Genomic DNA, 25,274 nt, shown 5'->3' with positions numbered 1-25,274 from the left:
GGGCGTGAGGGGGACGCGGAGGGGTCTGAGGGGAAGGGGAGGCTGGAGGGGGACCGGGGGGGGGGCTCAGGAGTGAGGGGGGGGACACTTTGGGGGTGTGAGCGGGTGAGGGCGAAGGGCTGGGAGACTGAGGGAGACAAGAGATGGGGGGGTTGGTTGTGGGGAGGGAGGGCGCTGGAGGGGTTTGGGGGGGCTGAGGAGGGGAAAGGGGGGGGTTGGCTGCGTGGTGTGAGGGGTTGGGGGTCCTGGGGAAGGGGATGGGGAGGTGGGGGGGTGTAGGGGGGGGGTGTGGGGGAAGAGGGTGCGGAGGTGGCTTTGGGGGGTTCCTGAGGAGCTGGGGGGGGAGCTGGGAGCAGAAAGACAAGGGAGGTTTTGGGGGAAAAAGCGGCGAAATTGAAGAGGGGGATTAGCGGGCCTGCCCAAACCCTTGGGACCGATGGGGCGAGGGGCAGGAGGCCTGGAGGGGAGCGCAGGCGGCTTGAGCCGGGGCGTGGAGAAGAGCCCTGGAATTCGGGGCGAGGCCGAGGGCAGGGTAGGGATGGGGCTCTGCCTTCCTCCGAACCCTCCCCGGCCTAAAAATAGTCAAAACTGTGGGTTATGGGGTATCGCACCGTGCTGGGTGTCAGGGGACCTTACGGAAATCTCTTGTTCTCGTGCAGCATCTTTCACCGGAGGATCCCGGCATGCTTAGCTGAGTTGGAAAAGAGGTTTCTCTTCCTCGCAGGTAGGAAACGGAGACAAAAATCATTTGCTGGGAGAAGCCCTTTCACCCCAGGGCTCCCGTCGCCACGTGTCGCTCTTCAAAAGTCCTTATTCTGCGCGTGCGCTTTGCGGTCGGATATCGGAGAAGGGTCTTGCTGCGCCAGAGTGTGTGTGATGCTCTTCCCCGAGCGCAGGAGGGAGGAGAACTGGGAGAAAACGCGATCGCCGTCGCGATTAGGTGCTGGGAGAAACGCTGTTGGAGCCTTCTGCTGCTTTCTGGGTGTGGAAAACGGGTCAGTCCTCTTGGTAACATCCCGGCTGAGCGGGAGCGGGTTGCAGGAAGCGTAGGAAAATATCCAAGAATTGTGGTTTTGGTGTCTTTTATCTGCACGCTCAGCGCTGTGGGGTTTCATACACCTGTCAGCCTTCGCAGAATGCTTCTCCCCACCCGGTGGCGAGGTGGGTTGAGCTGCAGAGCCCTGGGGTGGATTTTTCCGCGGTCTCAGGTGTTTGGAAGCAGCTGGGCGCCATCACACAGAAGTTTGGGACTGCTCTAACTCCCCCGTCAAACACCAAACCCCTCAAAAACGGGGTTTTGCCCCGGTTTTGGCACCTCAGGAGGAGGGTGAGACTAGAAATCGCTGTCTCCCAACTCCTCCGCGGTGCTCCCGTGGCCGGAAAGGTGGGGCAGCGGTGCCCCACTGGCCCAAACTGGTGTTAGTGGGGACAGTGTATGTCCCCGCAGGTGTGATTTTTGGGCTGTGAAATTACGAATTTGTGTAACTCCTTTCCCTGCACCTGCGTGTTTGCTTGACTGAAGGTACCTGCAGCTGGAGACGAGCGCCCTGCGCTTCGTTTTCCGCCTGTTCCCGTCACCGGTGGCGCTTTGTTGAAGGGGGACGAGAACAAAAATGGGGAAAGGTTTAAAATTAGGGGTTTTTTTTGCTGCGCTTTTGCTGTAATTTACTGAGTGGGCTGCAGGACCGCGGCGGGACTCTGACAACGCCCTACGTGGTGGGTTCATAAATAACTGCAAATTGGATTTTTTGGGAATATTCAGCTGCAGAGCACGGTGGTGGGGAAGATGCAGCCGTCCTTAGAGCTGTGGAAGAAAAAAAAAAAAAAGGTTTTAAATAAAGCTCTAAAGTTTGAGCAGCGGCCAAAGAATTAGCTGCTGGCTGCCAGTACAAACATTAACTAATCCTGGCAGCCATTTAAGGCAAGTATCGTTAATTTTGGTTAAGAAATGAACCTGTTAGATGTATGGTTTGTCCCCGGCGCAGGTTGAGGGAGGTTTTCTGGGAAACGCTGATAAATGCCACGTAGAAACGGGACTTTTAAACGCGGTACCCGGCGGCGTGGAGTCGTTTAACCACCCTTAGAAAGATCCCTCCGAAACCTCCCGGCTCTGCTGCGGTTCTCAAATAAAGCTAATTAATCAGAACTCGTTTGGGCGTTGTCGTAGCGGCAGAAGTTTTCCAGGGAAGGTGCCGGTGGTGTAACGATGGCTCAGGTCGCGTTTCACCTCCACCGAGTGGAAACTTTGCTGCTGTTGTTCCTCCTCCCGCGTCGGTCTGGGTTCCCCAGATATTTTTCCGGATACTCGTTACCTTTTATTCCCATTTGCGGAGGGGATGTTTATTTTCCCAGCGCTTATCAAATCTGCCAGAAGGAAGCCGTCTTTATAAAAATAACAATAAATAAATAATCACGGGGTTTTGCTCCGAACCGCTCCACGCGCTTTGCGGCCACGTTGGTGACACGTTGAGTGACGCGGGGGCTCGGCGATGGCACGTCCATCCCCGTTTAAAAGGCGGAAATTTTGCCTCTGATACCTCCAGGGGCTCGCGGAACGAATCGGCACGGCCCGAAACCCGCCCGCGGTGTGTGAGGAAGAGGAGGAGGAGCGGATAGGGAGGAGATTGGATCGGGAAGGGTTTGGGGTGGGGCAGCCCCGGAGCGCGGCCGCGGAACGTCGCTGCGATGTGTTCTTCGCCGTGCAGGCTCGGATCCCCCCGACTTTTCCGATGAATAACTGAGGAATTGGGGGGGTGTTTGGCAGAGGGGGCGGGAGGGGAGGAAGCGTAATCTGACGGTTTCACCTTACTTAGAGCTTTCGCGGCCGGTTTGGCGCTGCCGGAGAAGAAACGATTCCCTCCGAACGCCGGCGGGACGTTTTCCTTTCCGCGCTCTCATCCCGGCGTGGAAAAGAGCAGCTTTTATCTCCCCAAATCCAGAGGGAATTCCCCAAACCACGCTGCCAATTTCCGTGGCCTTTTCCCAGCCGAAACGACCGTTTTGGAAGAGAAGGAACGGGGCCGACGTGCCCGCGGGTCCCGTCCGAAATCGCCGGCTGCGGGGCCGCGTCCTCGGCGCTCGGAGGGAACGACGCGTGCCCCGAGGTCCCGCCGGGCTCAGGGAGAAATCCCAGGGATGTTTTCAGGGCTTCTCGTCAGCCTAATTACCTCCACGTCGTTTTTATTTAATAAAACCCGATTTCTCCTGAGCTTAGGGGAGGAAGGGAGGAATATTTGACGCCCGCCTCGCGGATCGAGCCGCGGTCGGTTTGCGGGACACGGGTGCAGCTCATGTTTCCAAACCAGTTTCCTGAAAGATTTGCTCTTTAGATTCTGATGAATTGGCAATTGGATCGTTTTTGATTCATTTTTGATTAACTCTCCAGCCCCTTGCGAGCTCTTTCTGCAGCTTTAAACCAACTGCTTCAAAGCTTTTTCTCCCCGCGTACGCGATTCGGGGCGCAAGTTTCTCGCTTGGTTTTCGGGCGCTTGTCACAGACGGCCGATGTTTAATTAACGATTATTTTCTCTAATAAAGTTGGACGTAATGAAAGCGTAATTCTTCTGAACTGTGCTCGCTCCGCTCTTCCTTTCCCCGTGTCGTGCACTTACACGGTGCAAATAAGCTATAATTTCTGTAAATGATGTAAGGGGCTAATTAAAGGTTTTACTCAACTAATCAGCTTGCGCTTTAATTGGCACCAAATGGTAATTGCTTGCTGAAACATAAATTGACTTCTTACGGGAGCCACCAGCCTGCTCAGGCAGGGCTGTTGGGAAAGGGGCACCGGGGTCGCTCTGCCTCCCGTCGAAGGAGCCCAGCTTCGTTAACCCCCCGCGCCACCGCCGATGTTAACGAGTCATTACCAAAGCCCTAAACTCCTGCTTTCACCTTCCCGCCGTCCGGGTGGGCAGCACCCAAACGGGTCGTTCAATCTCTTGACCTGACGCAGCGGGGAGCGTCGGCTGGCTTGGTACCCGCTCCCGAGTTTTTTTTTATTTCCCTGTTTCCTTGTGCGAAGCCGACTCGGCTACTTGCCCGGGAGCCGGTGGCTGCTTGCCCGCTGCGTTGTATGAACGTGATGGTGGTTTTTTTACCATCATTAATGCCACGTCGGGGCCTTTCCAGCCAGCGGAGGGGGAGCTGAGCGCCGCTCGCTCTCTGAATACGCCTCCAAATCGCCTCCTGGCACCCACGTCCCGTCGCCGGGCCGCAGCCTCCCGGCACAGCGAGAACACGTGTTAACTCGCCAGGCGGGGCGGAGCGGGGGGAAGAGCTGGGGATGGCCGTGACAGTCCCGGTTCAGCATTCTTGTCGTGCCTCGCTCCCCTCACCTCGCAGCTCCTGGCTTGGAGAAAACCTTACGCTGGGAAAAAAAAAAAAAAAAAAAAAATTAAAATAAAAAAAGCTGAGCCCAGTCAGAAATTCACGCTCCACGGAGCGTATTTGGGGTTGGTGATGTCCGAGAGTTGTGCCAAAAGGTCACCGTGACTGTCCCCAGCGAGCGCACGGAGGTACACGAGGGCTCTGCAGCGACTCCGTCTCGTCCGCGCTGAAGGGGAAGCCTTGGCTTTTGTGCTTGGGATTGTGGGGGGCGTCTTGTCTTTTTTTTTTTTTTTTTTTTTTTTTTTTGTCCTCCCTGAAACAAATATTTCGGCCGATTATAACGTCCTGGCCTCCGAGGCGACTCCTGCGGCCGAGCTGCTGCGGCGGGAGGTGGATTTAACGGGAGCTCGGGTATGACTCCGTGCTCCTGGATCCCCGGACTGAGCTCCCCGGAGCTTCCTAACGAGCTTTGGCTAACGAAGAGCGGCACGGCGATGGGGTTTTGTCAGAAGAGGCAGGTGCCCCACTTTCCCAGTGCCTTCCCCGCGGTGGAGGATCGCAGCGAGAAGAGGCGGTTGCCCGCCCCGCGTCTTTCTTACTCAATCAGGATTTTTAAGCCCAAACCGTGTTTCGAAGGACAATCCGCTGCCAGGCTGCATTAAAATCATCATTACAAGGAATTCCCCTCCTTGGGGAGGCTGCTGGGACGGTGAGACCGCTGGGGTTATCTGGTTTCAATAAATAAATCGGGTTTTGTCACAAGCCCGGGGTTGAGCTGGTTTTTTTTTTTTATTTCTTTTTTTTATTTTCTTTTTTACCCGTTGCTGAGCAGCCGGAGCATCGGAATTAAATAAACGGGGGCACCTTGGGTGTTTTGTTGTTCCTTCCCCGGTGGTTTAATGCCTTGTTCAGCTCTCGGAATAAAGCTATCGGTGAGTTCTTCTCCTCCACCCTTGACCAGAGGGATCTTCTGCGTGCGGAGGAACCTGTTTGTCCTGGCCAGGATAGGTGGGAGGAGAAGATGCCGCATAGAAACTGCAAGAGTTTTTTTTGTTTGGTTTTTTTTTTTCTGTAAATCAGTTTGGAACTTTCCTCTTGCAATCACGCTTGAAGGGTTGGTGAGGAGAGTCACAGCCGGGACAGCTCTGCAGCTCAGCCAGCGCTCGTTCCTCATCCCCTGTCCCAAAACAGCCCAGTTTTCCCACACCAGCTCTTAACCTGTTCCTGCTTCCAGAACAGACAGCCCAGTTTGCGTTTTGTGGCGTCCTTTTAACTAAAAGCACCCGCTTTCTGCGTTGCCAGATGCCTCTGGTAGGACGGGGTTTTATTTTGGCATCTTTTAGGCTGGATTTTGCTAGAGAATTGTCACCGCTGTTCAAAAAGTGACACTTTTGCCCGACGCTGCTTTGCTGGTCCTTGGGGCTGAGCTTGCCGGGGCTCTTTGCTAATTAAACCCGACGTACGTACCCAAGCGTAGATTTAGATCTTGGCTCTGGGCCCTTGTTTGTGCTCCTGGTTGGCGTAGGTGTAGGTCTGCGGGGTTTTGAGGAAGGATTTTGGGTCAGGCCAGCAGCTCACAACTGGCAGATCTGGGCTCGAGCCTTCCCAGTCCTCCGGCTCCGCGCGGGGACGTCGGGTCCAGACTAAAACCCGGGCGTGCCGAGGTGGCTCCGGCGCTGCCTCCCAGGGGTTCAGCGCACCATCCCCGAGCTCCGCGCGTCCCTCCTGGCTCGGTCCCTATTTAATTTCTGTGCTAATTATTTTCTAGTGCCCTAGGGTGCAGTCCTGTCGCCCTTCCCACAGCCGTCAGGTGCCGGAGCGCTCCCGCTCGCAGATTAAACCAGCGGAGAGTTTCCAAACATCCACCAGCTCGGGGAGAAACGTTGGTTGAATGTCACTGTGGGGAAGGGGGAGGGAGTTTTGTGGGATAATCCCGCATGGAAGGGTCGCCTGGCAAAGCGGAGAAGCGCCAGAGGATCCATCTGGGTCGGGAGCTAATTTTGGAAAACGGTTTCCCAAAGCGCCTCGAGATTTCATCTCCCGTCTGTGCGTGCGCGCAGCTAATTCTGCTTTAAAGGGAGAAATTTCGGGCCGCGGCGCTTCTGCTGGTATCTCTGGAAATCGAGATAAGGGTAATTGGAGCTCACGCTTCCAGGCACAAATTGTGTCTGTGGGGAAAGGGAGAACCGGCCTGTTTCTGGTGCGATATTGTGCCGTGGTGTTTTAGGGGAGAGTTTCTGGGTGGCTTGGTCTGATGGAGGGGGGGGAATGCCTGATATCAGGCTTCAGGGAATAAAATAAAATATAAAATACTCAGATAACTTAAAATGTTCAGGTAAAATTTAGCGTTAGCTGGTGGATTTGACTGCTGAAGGAGGGGGGGGCGGAATGCCTGATACAGGCTTCAGGGAATAAAATAAAATATAAAATATTCAGATAACTTAAAATATTCAGGTAAAATTCAGCGTTAGCTGGTTCAGAGCTGGTGGATTTGACTGCTGACAGGGCGGGGGGGCGGAACGCCTGATATCAGGCTTCAGGGAATAAAATAAAGTTAAAAATATTCCGGTAAAATTCAGCATTAGCTGCTTCAAAGCTGGTGAATTTGACTTTGGGCCGGAGCGTGCCAAAACCCAGGTGCGCCCCGTTTCTTTTTTTCTACAAAATATTCAGCAGTTTGAGGAAAATCCCATCCCTTTCGTTACCGTTTCTTCCTCTCACGCTGTGTTGGTTTTTTTTTTTTCGAGAGCGGTAGCTGGTTGCGTGAAGGATGTGAATCCTTTTGCGAAGCTTGTGGCCGCTGCTGCTCTCTAGCATCTCTTCTCCCAAAACCTCGGAGCTCTTCGTAATCATCTTCCGCTCCGAGAAGCCGATATTATCCTGCTCCGCTGAAGGGGAAACTGAAGTGCCCGGAGGTGACTCGCTCCGTGTTGCAGAGCGAGTCAGGAGAAGAGCCCGGAACAACCTCCCAGCAACCTGCCTTTTGGCGTTAAAAGCGGGACAAGGGCTTGAGTTCGGGGCAGGGCGGTGACTCCGGAGTGATGGGAAAAGGCAAAAATTCAAATTAATTTCTCACTCGAAGCCGAAGCTTTCCGCCAGGTGGAAAAGGCCTCGCTGGGCTGGTAACTGTTTGGGACGTGGCGTTGCTTCGCGGCGCATCAGGCGCGGATGGAAATAACGCGGCTTCGTGTTTGCGCAGCTCTGAACCAAGATTTTTGATTTTCTGGCTTTAACCCTCGCTCCGCCGAACGCTGGGCTTTGCCGAAATAATTACTCTTCTCTCTCAGCAAAATCCTGTGGTATTGAGGCGGTTGCACCGGTGGAATTAAATGGGGAGATTTATCCAAATGCGAAAGAACCTGTTGGGAGCTCCCCTGTGTTTTCTAGCAGGTAGCACCCCGCTTTTGGATCGCGAGGTGCCTGGGCAAAGAGCCACCTCCAAATTCCCCTCAGCTCGCTGTCTCCAGCTCTGCTGAACCCAACCTGATTTCTTCCTTCCAAACAACCCCAGCAGAGCAACCTCCCGCAGTTGTTTCCCCTCCCGTCGGGCGAGCGACGGGATTAAGGTTTAACCTCTCTCCTCCTGGGCCGCGGGTGGCTGCGGAGGGAGCTCGGCAGGCATTTGCCTTCCCTCCCCGCAAGCCCCGGCTTGTCGAGGTCCGCAGGCTCCTGCACCTGAAACTTCTGCGCAAGCATTTTTCCCCCGCGCTCGGGGCGGGAGCGGCGATGTCTCACCGTGGGCTGCTGCTGAGCTCCGTAGCGGAGCTCACGTGGCCCCGCTCGGTGCCGCTGACTCAATATCCAGCCCCCCCGACCTCTTGATGCGTTGGACTCGCTTTTTTTTTTTTTTTTTTTTTTTTTTTCTCTCCCCTCCCTGTACGGTCGGAGCCGTTTCGCAGCGGTGAGACAGCACTGGGGCGGGGGGGTCCTGCTTCATGACCTGGTGCCCCCCAGCAGGACAGAGGAGACGTGGCCTGGTGAGAGGCTCCTCTCTGTCAGCGGGTGGAGCTCGAACCCCGCTGGTGTCGCAGGGCTGGACGAGGGTTGAGCAGAGCTTTGATGTATGGGTGCCCTCTGCCGCCACGTCCCGCAGGCCGGAAGTTTTGCTTTGGGACAACAGGATTGAAGAAAATTCATCCTTTTCGATCGAGTTTTTGAGGCTGCGTTTGGGGAGGTGCGTTGCCTCTGAAACCAGGAGGATCCTTGCAGGGGTTATTGAGTACTTCAGATGCTTTGAATTCCAGGAGTCCTCTGTCTGCCGGGGGGGTGGGATATCGAGTTAGTTTAAGGCGTAATCCATAGTTTAACCCACCCCGGGTACCGCGCCATCAGCCTCCACCGGGTCCCCGTTCCTCCCGCTCGTCCTCCTCCCGGCGCGGGGCTGGGAGCCGACACCTCTCCTCCTCTTTGAAGGTTGCCGCTCCCAGTATGGGCCAGTTCCCTCCTTCTTCCCTCCTGGCTTGTGCAAAGCCAGCCGGGCCAGTTCAACCCGCCCTCGCCGGCAGGTTCAACAAACCCCAACGAAGCGCCCAGGTTCCGCCGGCGCGGCGAGGCAGACGGCGACGTCCTCGCCTGGAAGGGGACGCCCGTCTGCCGCTTCGCTTCGGGTTTGGCCTTCCCCTCCTCGGAAAATGTGATACCCTCGAGGAATTCCTGGATTTCCAACCGCTGGCACCTCTAGAACGAGGGGATTTATCAGCAGGTACGAAATCCTCACGGCACGGGCCTCGCTGCGCCGATACCGAGCTGTCGACGGGGGGGTTTGAAAGCGAGAGCAGCGTCAGCTCGGAGCTGCTTGAGACGTTTAAGTAAAAGGCGATGGCGTGGCTGAGGCTGCTCCGTGCGGGCCGTGGGGAGGACGAAGGCCCTGTAATAGCAGCTACATCACATTTTTCCACCGGTATCTTGAAACTTTGTTGTGAGGGTGAAGTGCTCAGGCTTGGCCAACGGGCCCAAGCCAGTAGGTGAATCCCGTAGATGCGATAACTGATACCCACCGTGCTCGTGGGTGCTGCACTAAGTTGTAACAAACCACTTCTTTTGGTGTAAAAAGTGCTAAAGTGTTGGAAGTACTGAAGCCTGAGCAACAGGCCTCGAGCTGAAGCTGCTGACTTAGTATGTCATCCCTCATAAAATATGTGTTTGCTAGCGAAAGATACATCTTGGACAGAAGATTATCTGCAGCAAGGACGAAACGCTGGGAAAATGTATCCAACTTTATTCAAGGCTGACAACGCAGGTGTTCGGCCTTGGTAGAAAGTCCCTTGGTTTCTGCCCCCTAAGCCCTGGCCAAACTTTGGGTGGAATCCAACAGGATAATGAAAAAGATAGTTAACTGCTGAAAACAAAGGAGCCAGTTATTCAGGCTTGCTGATTTGGGGGTACTTAAGGCTGGACCCGCTCCCAGCGATTCCGGAGGGCTCAGCTACGGACGGACACACCGCGTAGGATTTCCCACCGCCCAGGACAGGCTCTGCAAACCCTCGCTGCACCCAGGGCTATTCTCTCTCAGGTAGCGATGATTTGATGCTGTATTTTCCTATTTGTTGCTTTAGGTGCGTTAATTCTGCCTTTTCTCACTGCGTGTTTTGCTCTGTTACATTATTTAGTTAGCCCTAGTGAAATAGGCCTGCTCTTTTCCCTGTGGTGTCTGAGTTTAATCGGTATCCTTAATCAGCAGGCAAAGCCTTTTTCATCCTCTGGTGGGGATGAGTTGCAAGTGGAGTTAGTTTTGAGGCTTAAAGTTTTGTTTTGGGGATCGGAGGCGCTGCCGGGCTGAGCTCACAGGGGTGGGAAGGGCTGAGCTCGGTGCTGCGGGTCCGGGAGACATCATGTGCAAGGCGAGGATTAGGAAAACGTGCGCTTTGGCTAATTTTGGTTGAATTCGGAACGATTTGGGGGCTAGAACTCTTCCTTTGATGCGTTTTTATCTTCCTGTGAATTAACGAGCGTGTTGCGCAAGGCTCTAAAGTTGGTGCCGGGGCTCTTTGTGCTCTTGGCAGCTGAAGAGAGCAGCTGGCGAATTTTTGTAGTCACAGCAGCTTTTGAAGATGTGCAAATCGAAGGGTTTTAAGACGCTGCTCGTTTGTCCTGACAGAAAAAAAAAACAAAAAAAAAAAAACCAAAAAAAAAACAACTTTCTGGAAGGACAAATGGGTTTTGCTTCTTGCGTTAACAGAGAAGCCGTGGCTCGAGCGCTTCCCATTTCCCCACTGCTGCTTTTCTCCTTCCCAAACAGATAAAACGAGGAGCCTGTGAATGCTGAAATGTTTATTTTGAGCTCCTGGGGAGCTTGGGGTGAATTCAGTGCTTTTCACCACCTGGATAACATCTGAAATCGCTGGGGCCACGACTCTCTGTTCAGGTTTTAAGCGAACCGCCTTCTCCATCCGAGCACTTGCTCAGCCGAGCGGCGGGAGGCTGTGACTTGTGAAATTGGAGAGGGGGGGAAAAAAAAAAACCAAACAACTAAACCTAACAAAAAAGCGGTAGAAATTAGTTTTCATCTGATGATCTTTTTTATTTTTTTTTTAAATACACACACCCCACCACCACCCACGCCCCCCCCGGGATGCCACATCCTTCTGATGTGATTCTAGGAAAGCTTCCAAGCGCCAATTAGCAGTCCGGTGGCGGTGCAGAAAGATATTTTGATCCATGAATATTCTGAAAGAGAATTAAATACGAGGAAAATTAGCGCAAAGGGGAAGTGAGCAATCGCGTTGTAAACCATGGTAGATGATTAACGTTCCTGCCTGTGGTTTTTATAAACCCCCCCACCACCCCCCTTCCCTACTTGTACGAGGCATTTGAATAAAAATAAGAGTTTCCCAGCTGCCAGACGTTGTCGGGCTCCGTGGGATGGGGTCGGTGGAGGCGCAGCCGCGGTGGCTCGACTCTCCTCCCCGGCAGGTGCCGGCCGCTCTCCTCTGCCCGGTTCATGATCCTCCCGGTGAAGGCCGATGGGTCGGACGGCTCACGGATGCTCAGCCCGGCGCGACACCGGGTGAACCCCCCCCCCCCTCCACTCCCCCGGCGTTCGTTTGTGAGATTCGCCGCCGGCTCATCGAGCCGATTCGAGGGTGTTTCTTTTGAGGGAACACCGAAGGGAAGAAAAGAGCGGAGAGGAATAGTCAGGCTGACCTTAAAGCCTCGCTTTTCCGTGCCGGAGAGGGCTCGGGCGCCGTTTTTCCTCGCAGCGAGCGAGACTGGGAGCACGCAGCACCTCACGGGACCCGCAGTTAAGCGTTTCGGAAACGGCGTCGCCGGCGTTCAGGCAGCAGCGGTGTGATCCTCGCCCGATGCCCAGGTGAGGAGCCGCTCGCCTCGCCCTCGTGCAGAGGCTCCCGATGGCACCCGGCGTCCCCCTGGCCAGGTTTTGGGGGTCACGGATCTTAATTAAGGGTCTTAAAAGCAGCAAAAACCCCGGGGGATGCGTCCTGGCCGTGAGGGGGTTTGGTTCCCGGCAGCGCCAACAGGGTCTGACCGTGCCCCGGGGCACGGACGGGCTTTGAGGGGCATTTTTAGTGGGTGCAAGCGCTGAGGGGACGCGCGGGGGCAGGAGGACTCGCTGGAAGCGTGGCGTGGCGAAGGGCCGCGGCCCTGGCCGGGGAAACGCCGGGGCCAGCCGGGCTGGGAGGGCTGGTTCTTCCTGCCGGGATAGCCGGCGGGTTTTCTGCCGGCTCTCCCCTGCCCTTTCCCTCTTCTTCCTTCCAGTCTCCTGATCCCCAGCCACCCGGAGGGGCACTTGACTGGCTGCTTTGTTTCAAATGTTGCTGCCTCATTGGTTCCCGGCTCAAATCTCCTCTATTCCTGCTCTGCTTCTCCAAAGCTTCGTCTTTAACCCCTGCGAGCCTCGCGGCGGCCGCGCCACCGTCTCCTCTCCCTGCTCTTCCCCCCATCCGTGCTCGCCCAACGGATTATCGGCCTCGCGGCGTGGGCAAGAGTTCAACGGTGGCGGCGGCGGCGCTCCCGGTCTCAGAAAATGGTACTAACGCCCGTTAAATCGCGGGGCCGTAGCGCCGGCGTTAGGCACCGTGTGGGACGCGCTGGAGACGGTGGGAAGCTGTTACCCGGAGCGGGACGGGCTTTGCTTCACCTCCCCGGGCCCATTTTGGGCTACGGCGGGGTTAACCGGGCTGCTCTCCCTTGTGCCCATCCCTCGGTGCTGGCATCTGACCGCCGAGGAGGGACCCGGTGTGAGCCCAGAGCCGCCGAGGAGGGACCCGGTGTGAGCCCAGAGCCGTGTGAAACCGGTTCTGGAGGGCGATAGGAGCAGGTCGGGAAGGAGGCGAAGCTGGGAAAGTCAGGACGGCGGCAGGGAGGGGGAGACGCCGCCGGCACGGGGAGCTGTGTGTCTCCTGTCGCTCGCAGGGGTGAGAGCGGCCGTGGGGCAGCCCCCCCAGAACCAAATGGGGATCCCGGCCGCCTTGGGGAGCTGCTGGTGGCTCACCCCGAGCCGCGGGTCTCCCCACATGCCGGCCCTGGTGGGGCCGGGGCCACCGCAGCCCCCGTCCCACCGTCGTCCACCCATCGCTGGCCGGTGCTGGGGGAGGCGCTTCAGAGTTTGCAACGTCAGGAGTCGGGAGCGTTGGGCTGGAGCTGGTGGCCTCCAGTACGAGCTGTGACAGCCCCCCCAGTCCCATTTTCCCCCCCCACGAGGGGACACCTGTGCACAGTTTGGGGGGCGGCTCCTCGGTTCCTGCACCCCTCTCAGGGTCAGACCTTGGGGCGATCTCTCCCTCCTCCCCCTCCGGCTTGCAGGAAGCAGGAGGATGGGGAAGGTGAGTAACGCCGAGTCTGGCTGATTTTTGTGGTTGTTTTGTTTTTTTTAATGAGTTTTAAGCAGGTTTTTTGGGAGGGGGGGGCTCTCAGAGGAGGTTTATTCCCTTTCCGAGCCTGAGCCTGGTCGGAAACGTGCGGAGCAACAGGGGATCTCTCCATCTTGCCAGCTGGAGCGGGTCTGTTGTTCGTTAGCGGCGCTGCGAGGTGAGGCCGGTGTTTCGGGGAGGGGGGGAACGGAGTTATTTCTGGCGAGGAGGAGGGGAGGGACTCTCGTTTTCCCTGCGCGGAGCTCATGGAAGGGGGGGAGGCCTGTTTGCATGGGAAGAAAAAGGAGAAAAAAATTGAAACGCAGCGAGCGGGGGAAAGCCGAGCCCTGCGTCTGCGCCACGGGCGGGATTTGGAGTTTAAAAACTGGATGTTCCTCCAGCACGGGCGTCCTGCTCGGCCGCGGGTTAATGGTGTGGAAGGGCTGGTCGGTGGCTAACGCTTCCCAGCTGGTGGCAAGCAAAAGGTTGTTCTTGCCTGGAAGCAAGCGGGGGTAGATAACATCACCCGGAGGCAGCTGTCATGGGGCAACGAGGCTTTGGGGGCTCGGAAGACCCCTAAAACCCCCCGTGTCTGAGCCTGACCCGGCCCGGGTGCCGGAGTCGGTTGTGAATCGGCGCGGAGGGCGACAGCACAGGCGCCGGGGGGGTTCCCTTTGCTCCCGGGGGGGGTCCCACGGGCTCCTCCACCTGCAGAGGAGGCTCTGGGCAAGCTGAGTGATGCCGGGGGTGGCCACGACCCCAAACCCCTCTCCGTGTAGGGGTTGGTTTGTGTTTTCTCTAAGTTCAACCGACTTCTGAGCACCGTCAAGTTAAAAACCGCGTCTCAAAATCCCAACTTCGCCCACATCGGGCAGAAAACTTCCCCAACGGGTCGGGAATTCATTCAGAAAGTCTCCTTACGGAGCCCGGGGTGGGCAGAGCAGCTCCGGGCCGCGGCCACCACGCAGCTGCAGGACAAACAGCCCCTTTCTGCCTCGCCGGGGAGCGGCGGCGCCCGCACCAGATGTTTATTTTGTTGGGCTTGATGTGTTTAAGGAGGAGGTGAGCGGGTGAGGTTTTGGGGCAGGGGGGGGGAACGGGGACAAACGGGACGCTGCTTCTGGATCCTGCCTTGTCCACACTAACGGCAGGAGGACGTTCTCCCGTGGGTGAACACTCAGATCTATCGGGTTTAGATTTCGACGCAAAGGAACGAATTGCTTGCGTCCACCTTTGTCATCTTTTTTTTTTTTTTTTTTTTTCCCCCACACCCCCTTTTATTTTTCATCCGAAAGCTGCTAGCAAACTCCCTGCCGGCAGTAACGCAGGTTTCGGGGTGTTTGTCAGCAGTGGAGAATATTCTGCCCTGTTTTGTTTACGCAGGGCTGCTGGAAGCCTTAGTTAATGGCTGACTAATTAAATAAAGCGGAGATAAAGGGAATCTGACCTGGGCTAGGACAGGCCTGAGGAATGTGCATAGCTCTGGTGGAGGCCGAGTCGGGAGCCAAGAGGGGGGACTCTGGGGGGAGATGTTAACCCGCTCTTAACCCCTTGTTCCTCCTGCAGGGAGAGCCCAGCCCACCACCAGGCTCGGCTCAGCCCCCCCTGCCCCTTTGCGCTGCCCGTTTTCACCCTGCCTCCCCCAAAATGATTTTTTTTTTTTTTAATGTGAAGCCGAGGCAGATTTGGAGGCTGATTAACCTAACGAGCAGCATCCCCGAGGCGCTTGGATGCTCCAACCTCCCGTGTGCGGGTCGACATTTTTCCTCCAGGTATATTTTCCTAAAAGTTAAACCCAAAGCCGTCGGTTTTTAACCACTCCGCTCAAAACTGAGTGATTTTCTCCCAAAACCAAGAGACCCTTTGCCATCCAGAAACGGGCCCTCTGTCCGCGCAAAGGCTGTTGCGTGCGAGAGAGGATCCTGTGAGAAGGAGGGTGGCGTTTGGGAGCGGCTGGGGCAGGTGACAGGAGGGACCAGCCTGAGTTTTCCTTTCGGGCACGGTCCTGCTGCGGGAGTGGTGTAAAACACCCGTTTCTCCCCAAAACAGTGATGGTCTGCCCGGGCTAGAAGCTGCGGGAACAAAACCGAACAGAAGCGCCCGCCCCAGGGGGACTTTTTAACCATCGGGGGGGGGGGGGGGCTGCAAGGTAACATTTTCCTGGCTCGTCAACCCCATCACCCTGCTGGCTGGGTGCTCGCAGCTTCGTTTACTCCTAACGAATGTGTCTGCCCGTGCGTGGAGCAGTTCAGGATTTGTCCCAGCCTGGGGCAGCGCTGGGTTATGCTGCAGCATCAGACCCCCGAGGTGAGCAGATAAAACGGGAGAATTGCAAAGATACCGGATTCCCCCCCTCCCCCTGTTTTTTAAAGGGGGACTGGGGTGGAGCAAAGAAAAACTTCCCCAAACGGATTAGGAATTTAGTCAGAAAATCACAAAGCTGGAGAGGAGGGAGCGCCTCGGACGCAGCGGGGTGCGGGAGCGCTGGAGTCGGGATTTCCTGCGTGGAGAAAGGGGATTGTCTCGGGAGCTGTTGAGTTTCGCACCCGGCAGCCTGTCGGAAGCAGATTCAGGAGGTGAAAATGGAAGGAAACGGCCACAATTGCCACCCGAACGTAGTGAAAGTGGGGGGAAAAAAAAAAAAAAACGGATCCACCCCACAGTGGCCCCGGCTCCTGGGCAGGGTTTGGGCGGCGTCACCGTACGTCCCGGGATCGTTCCCTTCTGCGGGACAGGGACAGCGTGTGGGTGCTGGGGGTGTCCCCCATCTCCCCGAGGATTCAGCCTCTCAATTCAACCGACTTCGGCCCCCTCCGGCTTCTAGCCCGGCTGCTGTTAAACCAGCCAGTGGGTTCAGGCTTTAGGCCTGAACTAAAGGTCCTGCTGGAATCGCATCCCTCCGGCTGCAGCGTTGCCCCGAAATCCTCCCGGATTTGGGCACCGCTCCTTTTCGCCACGCGGTTAAATAAACAAACCAACCTTAAATAAGTGGCCTAAAATGCCAGGCTTCCTCGGGTTTGTTTTATTCAGCTGCCTTCACGTCCCCGGTCCCGTGTGGGAGGGGTGTGCTTCCTCCCAGCCGCCTAATTTACTGACAAACAAATAAAAACTGGTTTTTCCTCTGCTGATGAGCTTGAGACGGCAGGGCTGGAGCTGGACACGGCGAGAGGCTCGTGCCGCTGTGGCTTGGTGGGCTCGTCCCCACGGTGGCATTTCCCCGACGCCGACGCTGTCCCCAAAAAGGCCATTTTTTAGGTGCTTTTTTTTTTTGTTTTTTTGATATTTTTAAGCCCAAGGTGCTTCTCAAGGCAAAGCGCTGACCTGCTCGGGGTTTCAGGCACGGTCAAGGTTTGCAGCTTTGTCCTCGTCTCTCTCTGGGGGTCGAACCGTGTACGGACACCGCGCTCAAGCAGGAGCCTGGTTCAGATCGTTAACCTGACCCCCCCGTTAATTAATTGCAGCACCTCCCAGACCGTGGCTCGCCTGACAGATCCCCAGCAGCTCCCGCAAACTGAGGCTGGAACAAGCCGGTAGTTACGGGGATCAGCTGGATTTGGCAACAGATCAGCTTGCAGTCGGTAGCCGGAGCGCTGAGGTGGAAATACCCGGCACTACCGGTCTGTCCAGGCTGCGGCCAGAGCCTCTGGGCGAGGGGACGCTGGCCGGGGCTCACCCCGCCACCTGCATCCGCTGCACCGGCCACCGGCACCCCACGTGGAGCCGGAGGACGCTCGGCCTGCATTTATCAGGGGGAAAAAAATCAGAATTTTAAGGTCAGGAAGCTGCTTTCGGAGCATTTTGCGTCACTATTCTTTCCCCTCGACTCAACGCTGGGGTTTAATAGGGTCCGGTAACTCCAACCTGGTTTTATCCAGCTCTCAACCAAGCCGAGGGCTCCCTGAGTGTGGTGATATCCATCTAAACCTCGCTTTATTCTTTTTTTATTTATTTTTTTTTTCCTACCCCAACCCAGAAATTTCTCCCTTTCCCCTCCCGCTCCCACATCGGGAGGAGCAGGAACGCGCCTGGCCGAGCTCGCGCCGACTTCCAGCATCTGCTCGGCTGCACAAACCCTTGAAACGCTTCCAAAAAAACAACCTGAAATTGTTGATTTAGGGAAGGTTTGCCAACGTTCCGGGCTCCCACTGAGCGGGATCGATCGTGTACCTTTGAGCTTGGAAGGATGCGGGCGCTCGGACGGTGTAAACAAGCCTCTATTGTGCTTGGCTGCGGGTGTTTACACCAGGAAAATCAGCGTCGGGGTCCACCCTGGGGCCAGGCTTCCTCCACGGCCCCCGCTTTTCATCCTGGGACACCGAGATGCGTTCAGGGAGAGTCTCAAATGCTCCGTAAATGAACAAAACTTATAAATAAACAAGCAAAACCGGCTGCGTCGGGTGGCTTTGTCGTCACAGCCTGCAGAGGGAAACCGTATAACTTGTCAGGCTAAAACTGGGTTTGGATTTAATGCTGAGAACGTGCTGGCCCCGCTGCTAAGTTTAGTTTTTGCAGCCTTGACTTGTATTTTAGGCTCCTCGACCTGTATTTAAGCGCCTGAGTAAACAGTCTGTTGTTCTCGTTGAGGCTGAGCATCTGCGTGCCCGGCTTTTTGCGGGTCAGGCTGTTTTTCTTGCCGGTTTATTCAGCTTGTAACTTAAAACGCTGCCTTAAAACCACGCTTAAATGTGGTTTCAAATGACACCTTTCAGGTAAAAGGCTTAGGGAAGGGTGTTAGTCACCCACGTCCAGAGAAATGACCTTTTCCAGGGTGTCACTGGGCTGCCCGGGCTTGTAGTCGCTGCTTTCCCCGTCACACCTTGTGGGTTTGTTGGTTTTTTTTTTTAAAAAAAAAAAAAAATCTTCTAGCTTTTAATTGTGGAAAGCTTTTTGCTTAGTTTTTATATTTAGGACCTTTTTCATCTGAGCGTGGTGACTCACGGAGGATGAACCGGGTCGTGTGGCCCTCGCAGAGGTTGCGAGGAAATTTGTCCCTCTGTCGCCTCTCGGAGAGCAGCTGCACAGCACTTTGGGGGAAAACTTGGCAGAATTGGTCACTGGAACCCAAAAAAGGGGCGTTTGTCTGGAGGATGATAAATATAACCGCAGCTGTTCCACGAGGCAGCGGTGCACGTGAAGACCGACAGCCCTGTCTTGGCCGCACGGCCCACGTGCCGGAAAAAACACTTTTAATTAGGGAGATTTTGCTTGAAATTAGGGAGAATTGACTCAAAATTAGGGAGATTTTGCTCGAAATTGGGGAGATTTTAGTTGAAATAAGGAAAATTGTCTCGGAATTAGAGAGATTTTGCTCGAAATTAGGGAGATTTTGATCAAAATTAGGGAGATTTTGATCAAAATTAGGGAGATTGCTCGCAATTAGGGAGATTTTGCTCGGAATTTGGGAGATTTTCTTGAAATTAGGGAGATTTTCCTCAAAATTAGGGAGATTTTCCTCAAAATTAGGGAGATTTTCCTCGAAATTAGGGAGATTTTATTTAAAGTGAGGAAAATTGTCTCGGAATTAGATTTTGCTCAAAGTGAGGGAGATTTTGCTCGGAATTTGGGAGATTTTCTTGAAATTAGGGAGATTTTCCTCAAAATTAGGGAGATTTTTCTCAAAATTAGGGAGATTTGCCTCGAAATTAGGGAGATTTTATTTGAAGTGAGGAAAATTGTCTCGGAATTAGATTTTGCTCAAAGTGAGGGAGATTTTGCTCGCAATTAGGGAGATTTTGATCAAAATTAAGGACATTTTACTTGAAATAAGGGAAATTTTCTCGGAATTAGGGAGATTTTGCTCGGAATTGGGGATATTGCTCGAAATTAGGGAGATTTTGCTCGGAATTAGGGAGATTTTGATCAAAATTAGGGAGATTGCTCGCAATTAGGGAGATTTTGCTCAGAATTTGGGAGATTTTCTTGAAATTAGGGAGATTTTCCTCGAAATTAGGGAGATTTTCCTCGAAATTAGGGAGATTTTATTTGAAGTGAGGAAAATTGTCTCGGAATTAGATTTTGCTCAAAGTGAGGGAGATTTTGCTCGGAATTTGGGAGATTTTCTTGAAATTAGGGAGATTTTCCTCAAAATTAGGGAGATTTTCCTCTAAATTAGGGAGATTTTATTTGAAGTGAGGAAAATTGTCTCGGAATTAGATTTTGCTCAAAGTGAGGGAGATTTTGCTCGGAATTTGGGAGATTTTCTTGAAATTAGGGAGATTTTCCTCAAAATTAGGGAGATTTTTCTCAAAATTAGGGAGATTTGCCTCGAAATTGGGGAGATTTTATTTGAAGTGAGGAAAATTGTCTCGGAATTAGATTTTGCTCAAAGTGAGGGAGATTTTGCTCGCAATTAGGGAGATTTTGATCAAAATTAAGGACATTTTACTTGAAATAAGGGAAATTTTCTCGGAATTAGGGAGATTTTGCTCGGAATTGGGGATATTGCTCGAAATTAGGGAGATTTTGCTCGGAATTAGGGAGATTTTGATCAAAATTAGGGAGATTGCTCGCAATTAGGGAGATTTTGCTCAGAATTTGGGAGATTTTCTTGAAATTAGGGAGATTTTCCTCGAAATTAGGGAGATTTTCCTCGAAATTAGGGAGATTTTATTTGAAGTGAGGAAAATTGTCTCGGAATTAGATTTTGCTCAAAGTGAGGGAGATTTTGCTCGGAATTTGGGAGATTTTCTTGAAATTAGGGAGATTTTCCTCAAAATTAGGGAGATTTTCCTCGAAATTAGGGAGATTTTATTTGAAGTGAGGAAAATTGTCTCGGAATTAGATTTTGCTCAAAGTGAGGGAGATTTTGCTCGGAATTTGGGAGATTTTCTTGAAATTAGGGAGATTTTCCTCAAAATTAGGGAGATTTTTCTCAAAATTAGGGAGATTTTTCTCAAAATTAGGGAGATTTGCCTCGAAATTGGGGAGATTTTATTTGAAGTGAGGAAAATTGTCTCGGAATTAGATTTTGCTCAAAGTGAGGGAGATTTTGCTCGCAATTAGGGAGATTTTGATCAAAATTAAGGACATTTTACTTGAAATAAGGAAAATTGTCTCGGAATTAGGGAGATTTTGCTCGGAATTGGGGATATTGCTCGGAATTAGGGAGATTTTCTTGGAATTAGGGAGATTTTGCTCACGATTAGCAAGATTGTATTCACGATCAGGGAGATTTTCCTCGAAATTAGGGAGATTTTACTCAAAATTAGAGAGATTTTGCTTGAAATTAGGGAGATTTTACTTGAAATAGGGAAAATTGTCTCGGAATTAGATTTTGCTCAAAGTTAGGGAGATTTTGCTCTAAATTAGGGAGATTTTGCTCAAAATTAGAGATTTTGATTGAAATTAAGGATATTTTACTTGAAATAAGGAAAATTTTGTCGGAATTAGGGAGATTTTGCTCAAAATTAGGGAGATTTTGCTTGGAATTAGGGAGATTTTTTTGGAATTAGGGAGATTTTTTTGGAATTAGGGAGATTTTGCTCACAGTTAGCAAGATTGTATTCGCCATTAGGGAGATTTTGCTCAAAATTAGGTAGATTTTGATCGAAATTAAGGAGATTTTAATTGAAATAAGGAAAATTTTCTCAGAATTAGGGAGATTTTGCTCACAATTAGCAAGATTTTGCTCGAAATTAGGGAGATTTTACTTGAAATAAGGAAAATTTTCTCAGAATTAGGGAGATTTTGCTCGAAATTAGGGAGATTGTTTGCAATTAGGGAGATTTTCCTCGCAATTAAGGAGATTTTGCTCACAATTAGCAAGCTTGTACTCGCAATTAGGGAGATTTTGCTCACAATTAGCAAGCTTGTACTCGCAATTAGGGAGATTTTGCTCGAAATTCGGGAGATTCTGCTCAGGGAAGGGGCTGGTTTGGCTTCATCGGTGGCCGGCTAACGAGCCCGGAGGCCCGCAGGATCCGTGTTTTTTACCCCCAAGGTGCCTGCTCAGTGTTTTAACTTCAGGCTAACGCCAAATACCTGCCAATTCCCCCGTGTCCAGGCGGGTGCTTTCTGCCGTATGTTGATTGAAGCCCTTGAGGGGGCAGTTGCCAAACTCCGGCTCCAAAACCAGCTCAAGATTAATCGTGGCGCAGCGAAACGCTGGCGAGATCACCCCGAAATCCCTGGGGTGCCGGCGCGCGGCGCATCGGAGGATACAAATTCATGACAAGACCGAAAAGAATCGAGGAAATTTCCCCCCCCGGGTGGTCACGGAAGCTCGTGTGGGATTTTTTTGGGCAGGTGGGAGCCCCAAAAGGCTCCCCGGGTTGCCCCCGCGTTGCGTTAAATAAAAGCAGGAGGGAAAACGCATCTTCAAACCCAGAGGGGAAGAAACGGGGGATGAGCGAGAGCTGGGAGGGGGCGCCGCCTCTCCGTCCTCCCCCAGGCTTTATTCTTCTCCTTTTTCTTTGCCCGTCCCAGGCCTTCTAGCCGGCCTCACCATGTTCGGCAGGAAGAAGAAACGCATCGAAATCTCTGCCCCCTCCAACTTCGAGCACCGAGTCCACACCGGCTACGACCAACAAGAGCAAAAATTCACGGGGCTGCCGCGGCAATGGCAGGGCATCATCGAGGACTCGGCCAAGCGCCCCAAGCCACTGGTGGACCCCGTCTGCATCACCACCATTCAGCACAGCTCCCAGAAGGTAGGCAGCTCTGCCAGCGTGGCCACTGGCCCGCTCAGGGTGGGCCGGTGATGTGGTTTTTGGGGCCGAAAAGCCGGCTTGGGGATCGCCCGGGCTCCGGTGAGACGGCGGTTCGGTCTCTCTGACGGCAGCGGCGCGTCCCCCACGGCCGCTCGGCTGCGTGAGACGGGGGACCACCCCACCACCGCCCGCACGATGGGAAAACCTGTCCCGCATCCTCCCGGCAGCTGGAGAAAAAAAAAAAAAACCCAAACAAACCACGCGGCAAGAAGACGCCAGGGAAACGGGTGTCTTTTCCTTCCCATCTCATCCCTTCCCCATCCCTGTGTTTCCCCAAGCCGCCATTATGTCGTTTTTTTAAAGTCTTGGCTTGTCTGCTCCCCTCCAATCGAGGCCATTCCTCCACCTTCCCCTTCGTTCGAGGTCCCGGCGCTGGCGTTCCTGAGTAGCCGGTGGCTTCGCCGCCTCGGCTGGTTTCCCTCGGACAATGGGGCGGCTCCAGCGGCCGTGAGTAACGCCGGCTGCGGCCCTTCCGAGCGGAGCCGCCGGCGCCGTTCTGCTGACCCAAAAAGACGCTGAAACCCCCTCGGCGCTGCCGAGCCCCGCGGCGGCGCCCAACCGGGGTTTGATGCGGAGGTGCAAGGAAATAACCCGCTCCTCGAGGCAGTGAGAGGAGGAGGAGGAAGAGGAGGGGATATAAATAGCCGAGGACGCTGCTTGCGCTCGCTTCCCCTGTGCGGAGATATTTGCTGCGGAGGAAGGCATCCTCCTCCTCCTCCTCGAGGCTGAGGCTGGGGGTGGCTCCCGCTGTCCCCTCGCCTCTTGCTGCGTGGTTGAGCCCTCAGAGCCTCGAATCCCCGAGGACGCATATCCCAGTTTGATACTGGGAGCCAGGGGAACCCCACCCTGCGCAGCCCACAGCTCCCCAGTTCCCGTGTCCCACCCGGCTGGGACTTTTGTGCCAGCATCAGGCTTCGTTTTTCCCTGCTCTGCTCTTCCCCCTCGGGACAGGTTCGTTAACCTTTGACTAAACGAACCGTGTCCTTCCTCCCCTCCTCTCCCTCCTCCACGGGCCGATGACACTGAGGGGAGGAGGGACCATGGCTGGCCCGGAGCTTTGCCCCGGCCGGGAGCCAAACCTGGCTCCCAACAGCCTGTTGGGGGATTGACGGAGCCCCCCAACACAAGCCGGGGGCCGAGGCGCTGCCAGCAGCCCCCCAGACCCTTCCCCGTGACCCCCCCGAGCGGGGCTGGGCTGACCAAAGGCTTCTCAGCACGAGGCCGGATCCTGCTCCCTGTATTTTGGTACCTCAAAACCCCCCGGTGGCACCCGGGGCTGGGGGGAAAGGCCGAGCCCCCTCCCCTTTCCCCCACCCTTCATCCTCCTCGTCCCTGGGGGGCTGCACGGCCCCTCAAGGGCTCAGTTTCCATCCCCTCCCCACATCCCCTCTGTGTGAGCCGTGTCCCCGTCACCACCAGGCATTTCATTTTCATTTTTTTTTTTTTATTTTCTTCCCTTTTTTTTTTTTTTTTTGTTTTGTTTTGTTTTGTTTGTTTGTTGTTGTTTTTTTTCTTTTGTTCTGTTCGTGCTTTTGTGTTCCCGTCCGCCTCCCGTCCCACGTCCTGCTCAAAAAGACCATCGTACGGGGCAGCAAAGCCGCCAAGGACGGCTCCCTGACCTGGCTGCTGGACGAGTTTGAGAACACGTCCGTGTCCCATTCCAATTCTCTGCACAGGGACAGCCCCCTCTTCCCGCCCTGCCACGACCACCTCTACCAGGAGAACGGCCTCTCCGAGGGCCCGGCCGCTGCCCGCCCGCACCACGAAGCCGGCGGGAGCAAAGAGAAGAACCGTCCCGGGGCCCGGAGCGAGTTAGAGCCGGGCAAGGAGAAACCACGGGAGAGGGAAGATCAACGTGCCCAGCACCACCAGCACCGCCGCGGGCAGGACTCCGGCCCCAAACCCGCTCCCCCCTCCAGCAGCCGCCCGCCCCCCCCCGAATACCACAAAGCCGTGGCCGAACGGGACGGCTGGCGGGAATACTCCGCCGACAGGGACCTCAGCGAACCGGCCGACCGCGTGGTGCGGCGGGAACGCCCCGAAGCCTCCGACAAACGCCCTAAATCCGCTTACGCCGCCGAGACCAGCCTGCAGTCCCCCGGGGACAAACGCCCGCTCTCCGGGGCCAATATCCGGACTCCCAACATCCCCGTCTCCGAAGGGGTGATGAAGACGGTTCAGCAGACGGGACGACCTTTTAATACCTACCCGCGGGCTGAGACCGACCCCGGCAGGGGCGCGGCGGGTTCACAGGTAAAGGTTTTCCCCCCCCTTCTCCTTCCCTGCTCCGACCAGATCCGCTTGGCAGCGACCTCTCCTTCCCGGGGGGGGAGCTTTTCCTCGCTCTGCCTCTCCTCCGCCTCCCGAGCAAGCGGCCAGCTCCCGCGTTCCGATGGCAAGCGGCGCGTGCTGAAGACCACCAGCCCCGTGGCCACCCCGCGCTTTCCTCCGAAGCGGCCGCCGGTTCCTCTCCCCCTTCCAGCTCAAAACTTTTTTTTCCTTCCGCAGTGCCCCACGCCGTGGGGGGTTAGCTCCTGGCATTTTTTTTTTTTTTTGCATTTTTTTTTTTTTTTTAGGGATGGTGGCAAAATCCCAGCTCGGACCACGTGGGTTTTGGTAGCCAACATCCCTCTCCTCCCCATCTCCTTGCAGGCAGAGCACCAGCCGGGACGACCCCAGGAGGTGGCTCCCAACGGGCCGGTGAGCAGCGGCGCCGGTTCTTCCCACGCCCACCCAGTGGGACCGCTACACTCCAAAAACCCCGAACCGCCTCATCCCGGCCTCAGCCCACACGCCTCGGACCCCCACCTCGCTCGCCAGCCTCCCCCCGGCCCCCTGCCACCGCCGGCGGGGCCGCAGCAACCGTGGTCACCCCAACGCGAACCCCAACGCGTCTCCCACGAGCAATTCCGGGCGGCTTTGCAGATGGTGGTGGATCCCGGCGACCCCCGCACCTATTTAGATAATTTCATTAAAATCGGCGAAGGCTCCACCGGCATCGTCTTCATCGCCACCGTTAAGAGCACCGGAAAATTAGTGGCCGTGAAAAAAATGGATTTACGCAAGCAGCAGCGGCGCGAGCTGCTCTTTAACGAGGTGAGGCCAAACGCGGGGCCACGCTGGTGAAGGGAGGGGACACACACACACACACACACGCCACGTGCCACCACGTCGGGGCTTTTCACGGGCCGTCTCCCCTCGCAGGTGGTGATCATGCGGGATTACCAACACGAAAACGTGGTGGAGATGTACAACAGCTACTTGGTGGGCGACGAGCTCTGGGTGGTGATGGAGTTCCTGGAAGGCGGCGCTTTGACCGATATCGTCACCCACACCAGGTACAGGTGTCACCACGGGGTAGGGGAGGGGGATTTTTCTTATTTTTCCCGTTTTTCCCTCATGGGTGGGCGCCCAGCGCACCCGTTTTTTT

The 25,274-nt window shown here is 54.8% G+C and overlaps 1 protein-coding gene across 5 annotated transcripts in view; it reads left to right on the top strand.

Moving 5' to 3' along the window:
- PAK4 (p21 (RAC1) activated kinase 4) overlaps window positions 1-25,274 on the top strand; it is a 28,689-nt gene that overhangs the window by 148 nt on the left and 3,267 nt on the right. For 2 of the 5 annotated variants that reach the window (XM_074930748.1, XM_074930745.1), the window contains exons 2-6: window positions 660-724; window positions 21,561-21,784; window positions 23,420-24,097; window positions 24,497-24,940; window positions 25,049-25,182. In XM_074930748.1, the coding sequence (XP_074786849.1) occupies window positions 21,581-21,784; window positions 23,420-24,097; window positions 24,497-24,940; window positions 25,049-25,182 (1,460 nt within the window). In that variant the 5' untranslated portion in view covers window positions 660-724; window positions 21,561-21,580. Of the gene's footprint in view, window positions 1-659; window positions 725-11,546; window positions 11,636-12,755; window positions 13,110-21,560; window positions 21,785-23,419; window positions 24,098-24,496; window positions 24,941-25,048; window positions 25,183-25,274 lie in introns of those variants that run through there. The other 3 variants (XM_074930746.1, XM_074930747.1, XM_074930749.1) reach the window with 3 other exon arrangements.

This window comes from Athene noctua, chromosome 35 (genome assembly GCF_965140245.1).
Source record: "Athene noctua chromosome 35, bAthNoc1.hap1.1, whole genome shotgun sequence".
Classification (NCBI taxonomy): domain Eukaryota; kingdom Metazoa; phylum Chordata; class Aves; order Strigiformes; family Strigidae; genus Athene; species Athene noctua.
The sequence above is the reverse complement of the archived record's forward strand: the minus strand, read 5'-3'. Positions and strand labels throughout refer to the sequence as shown.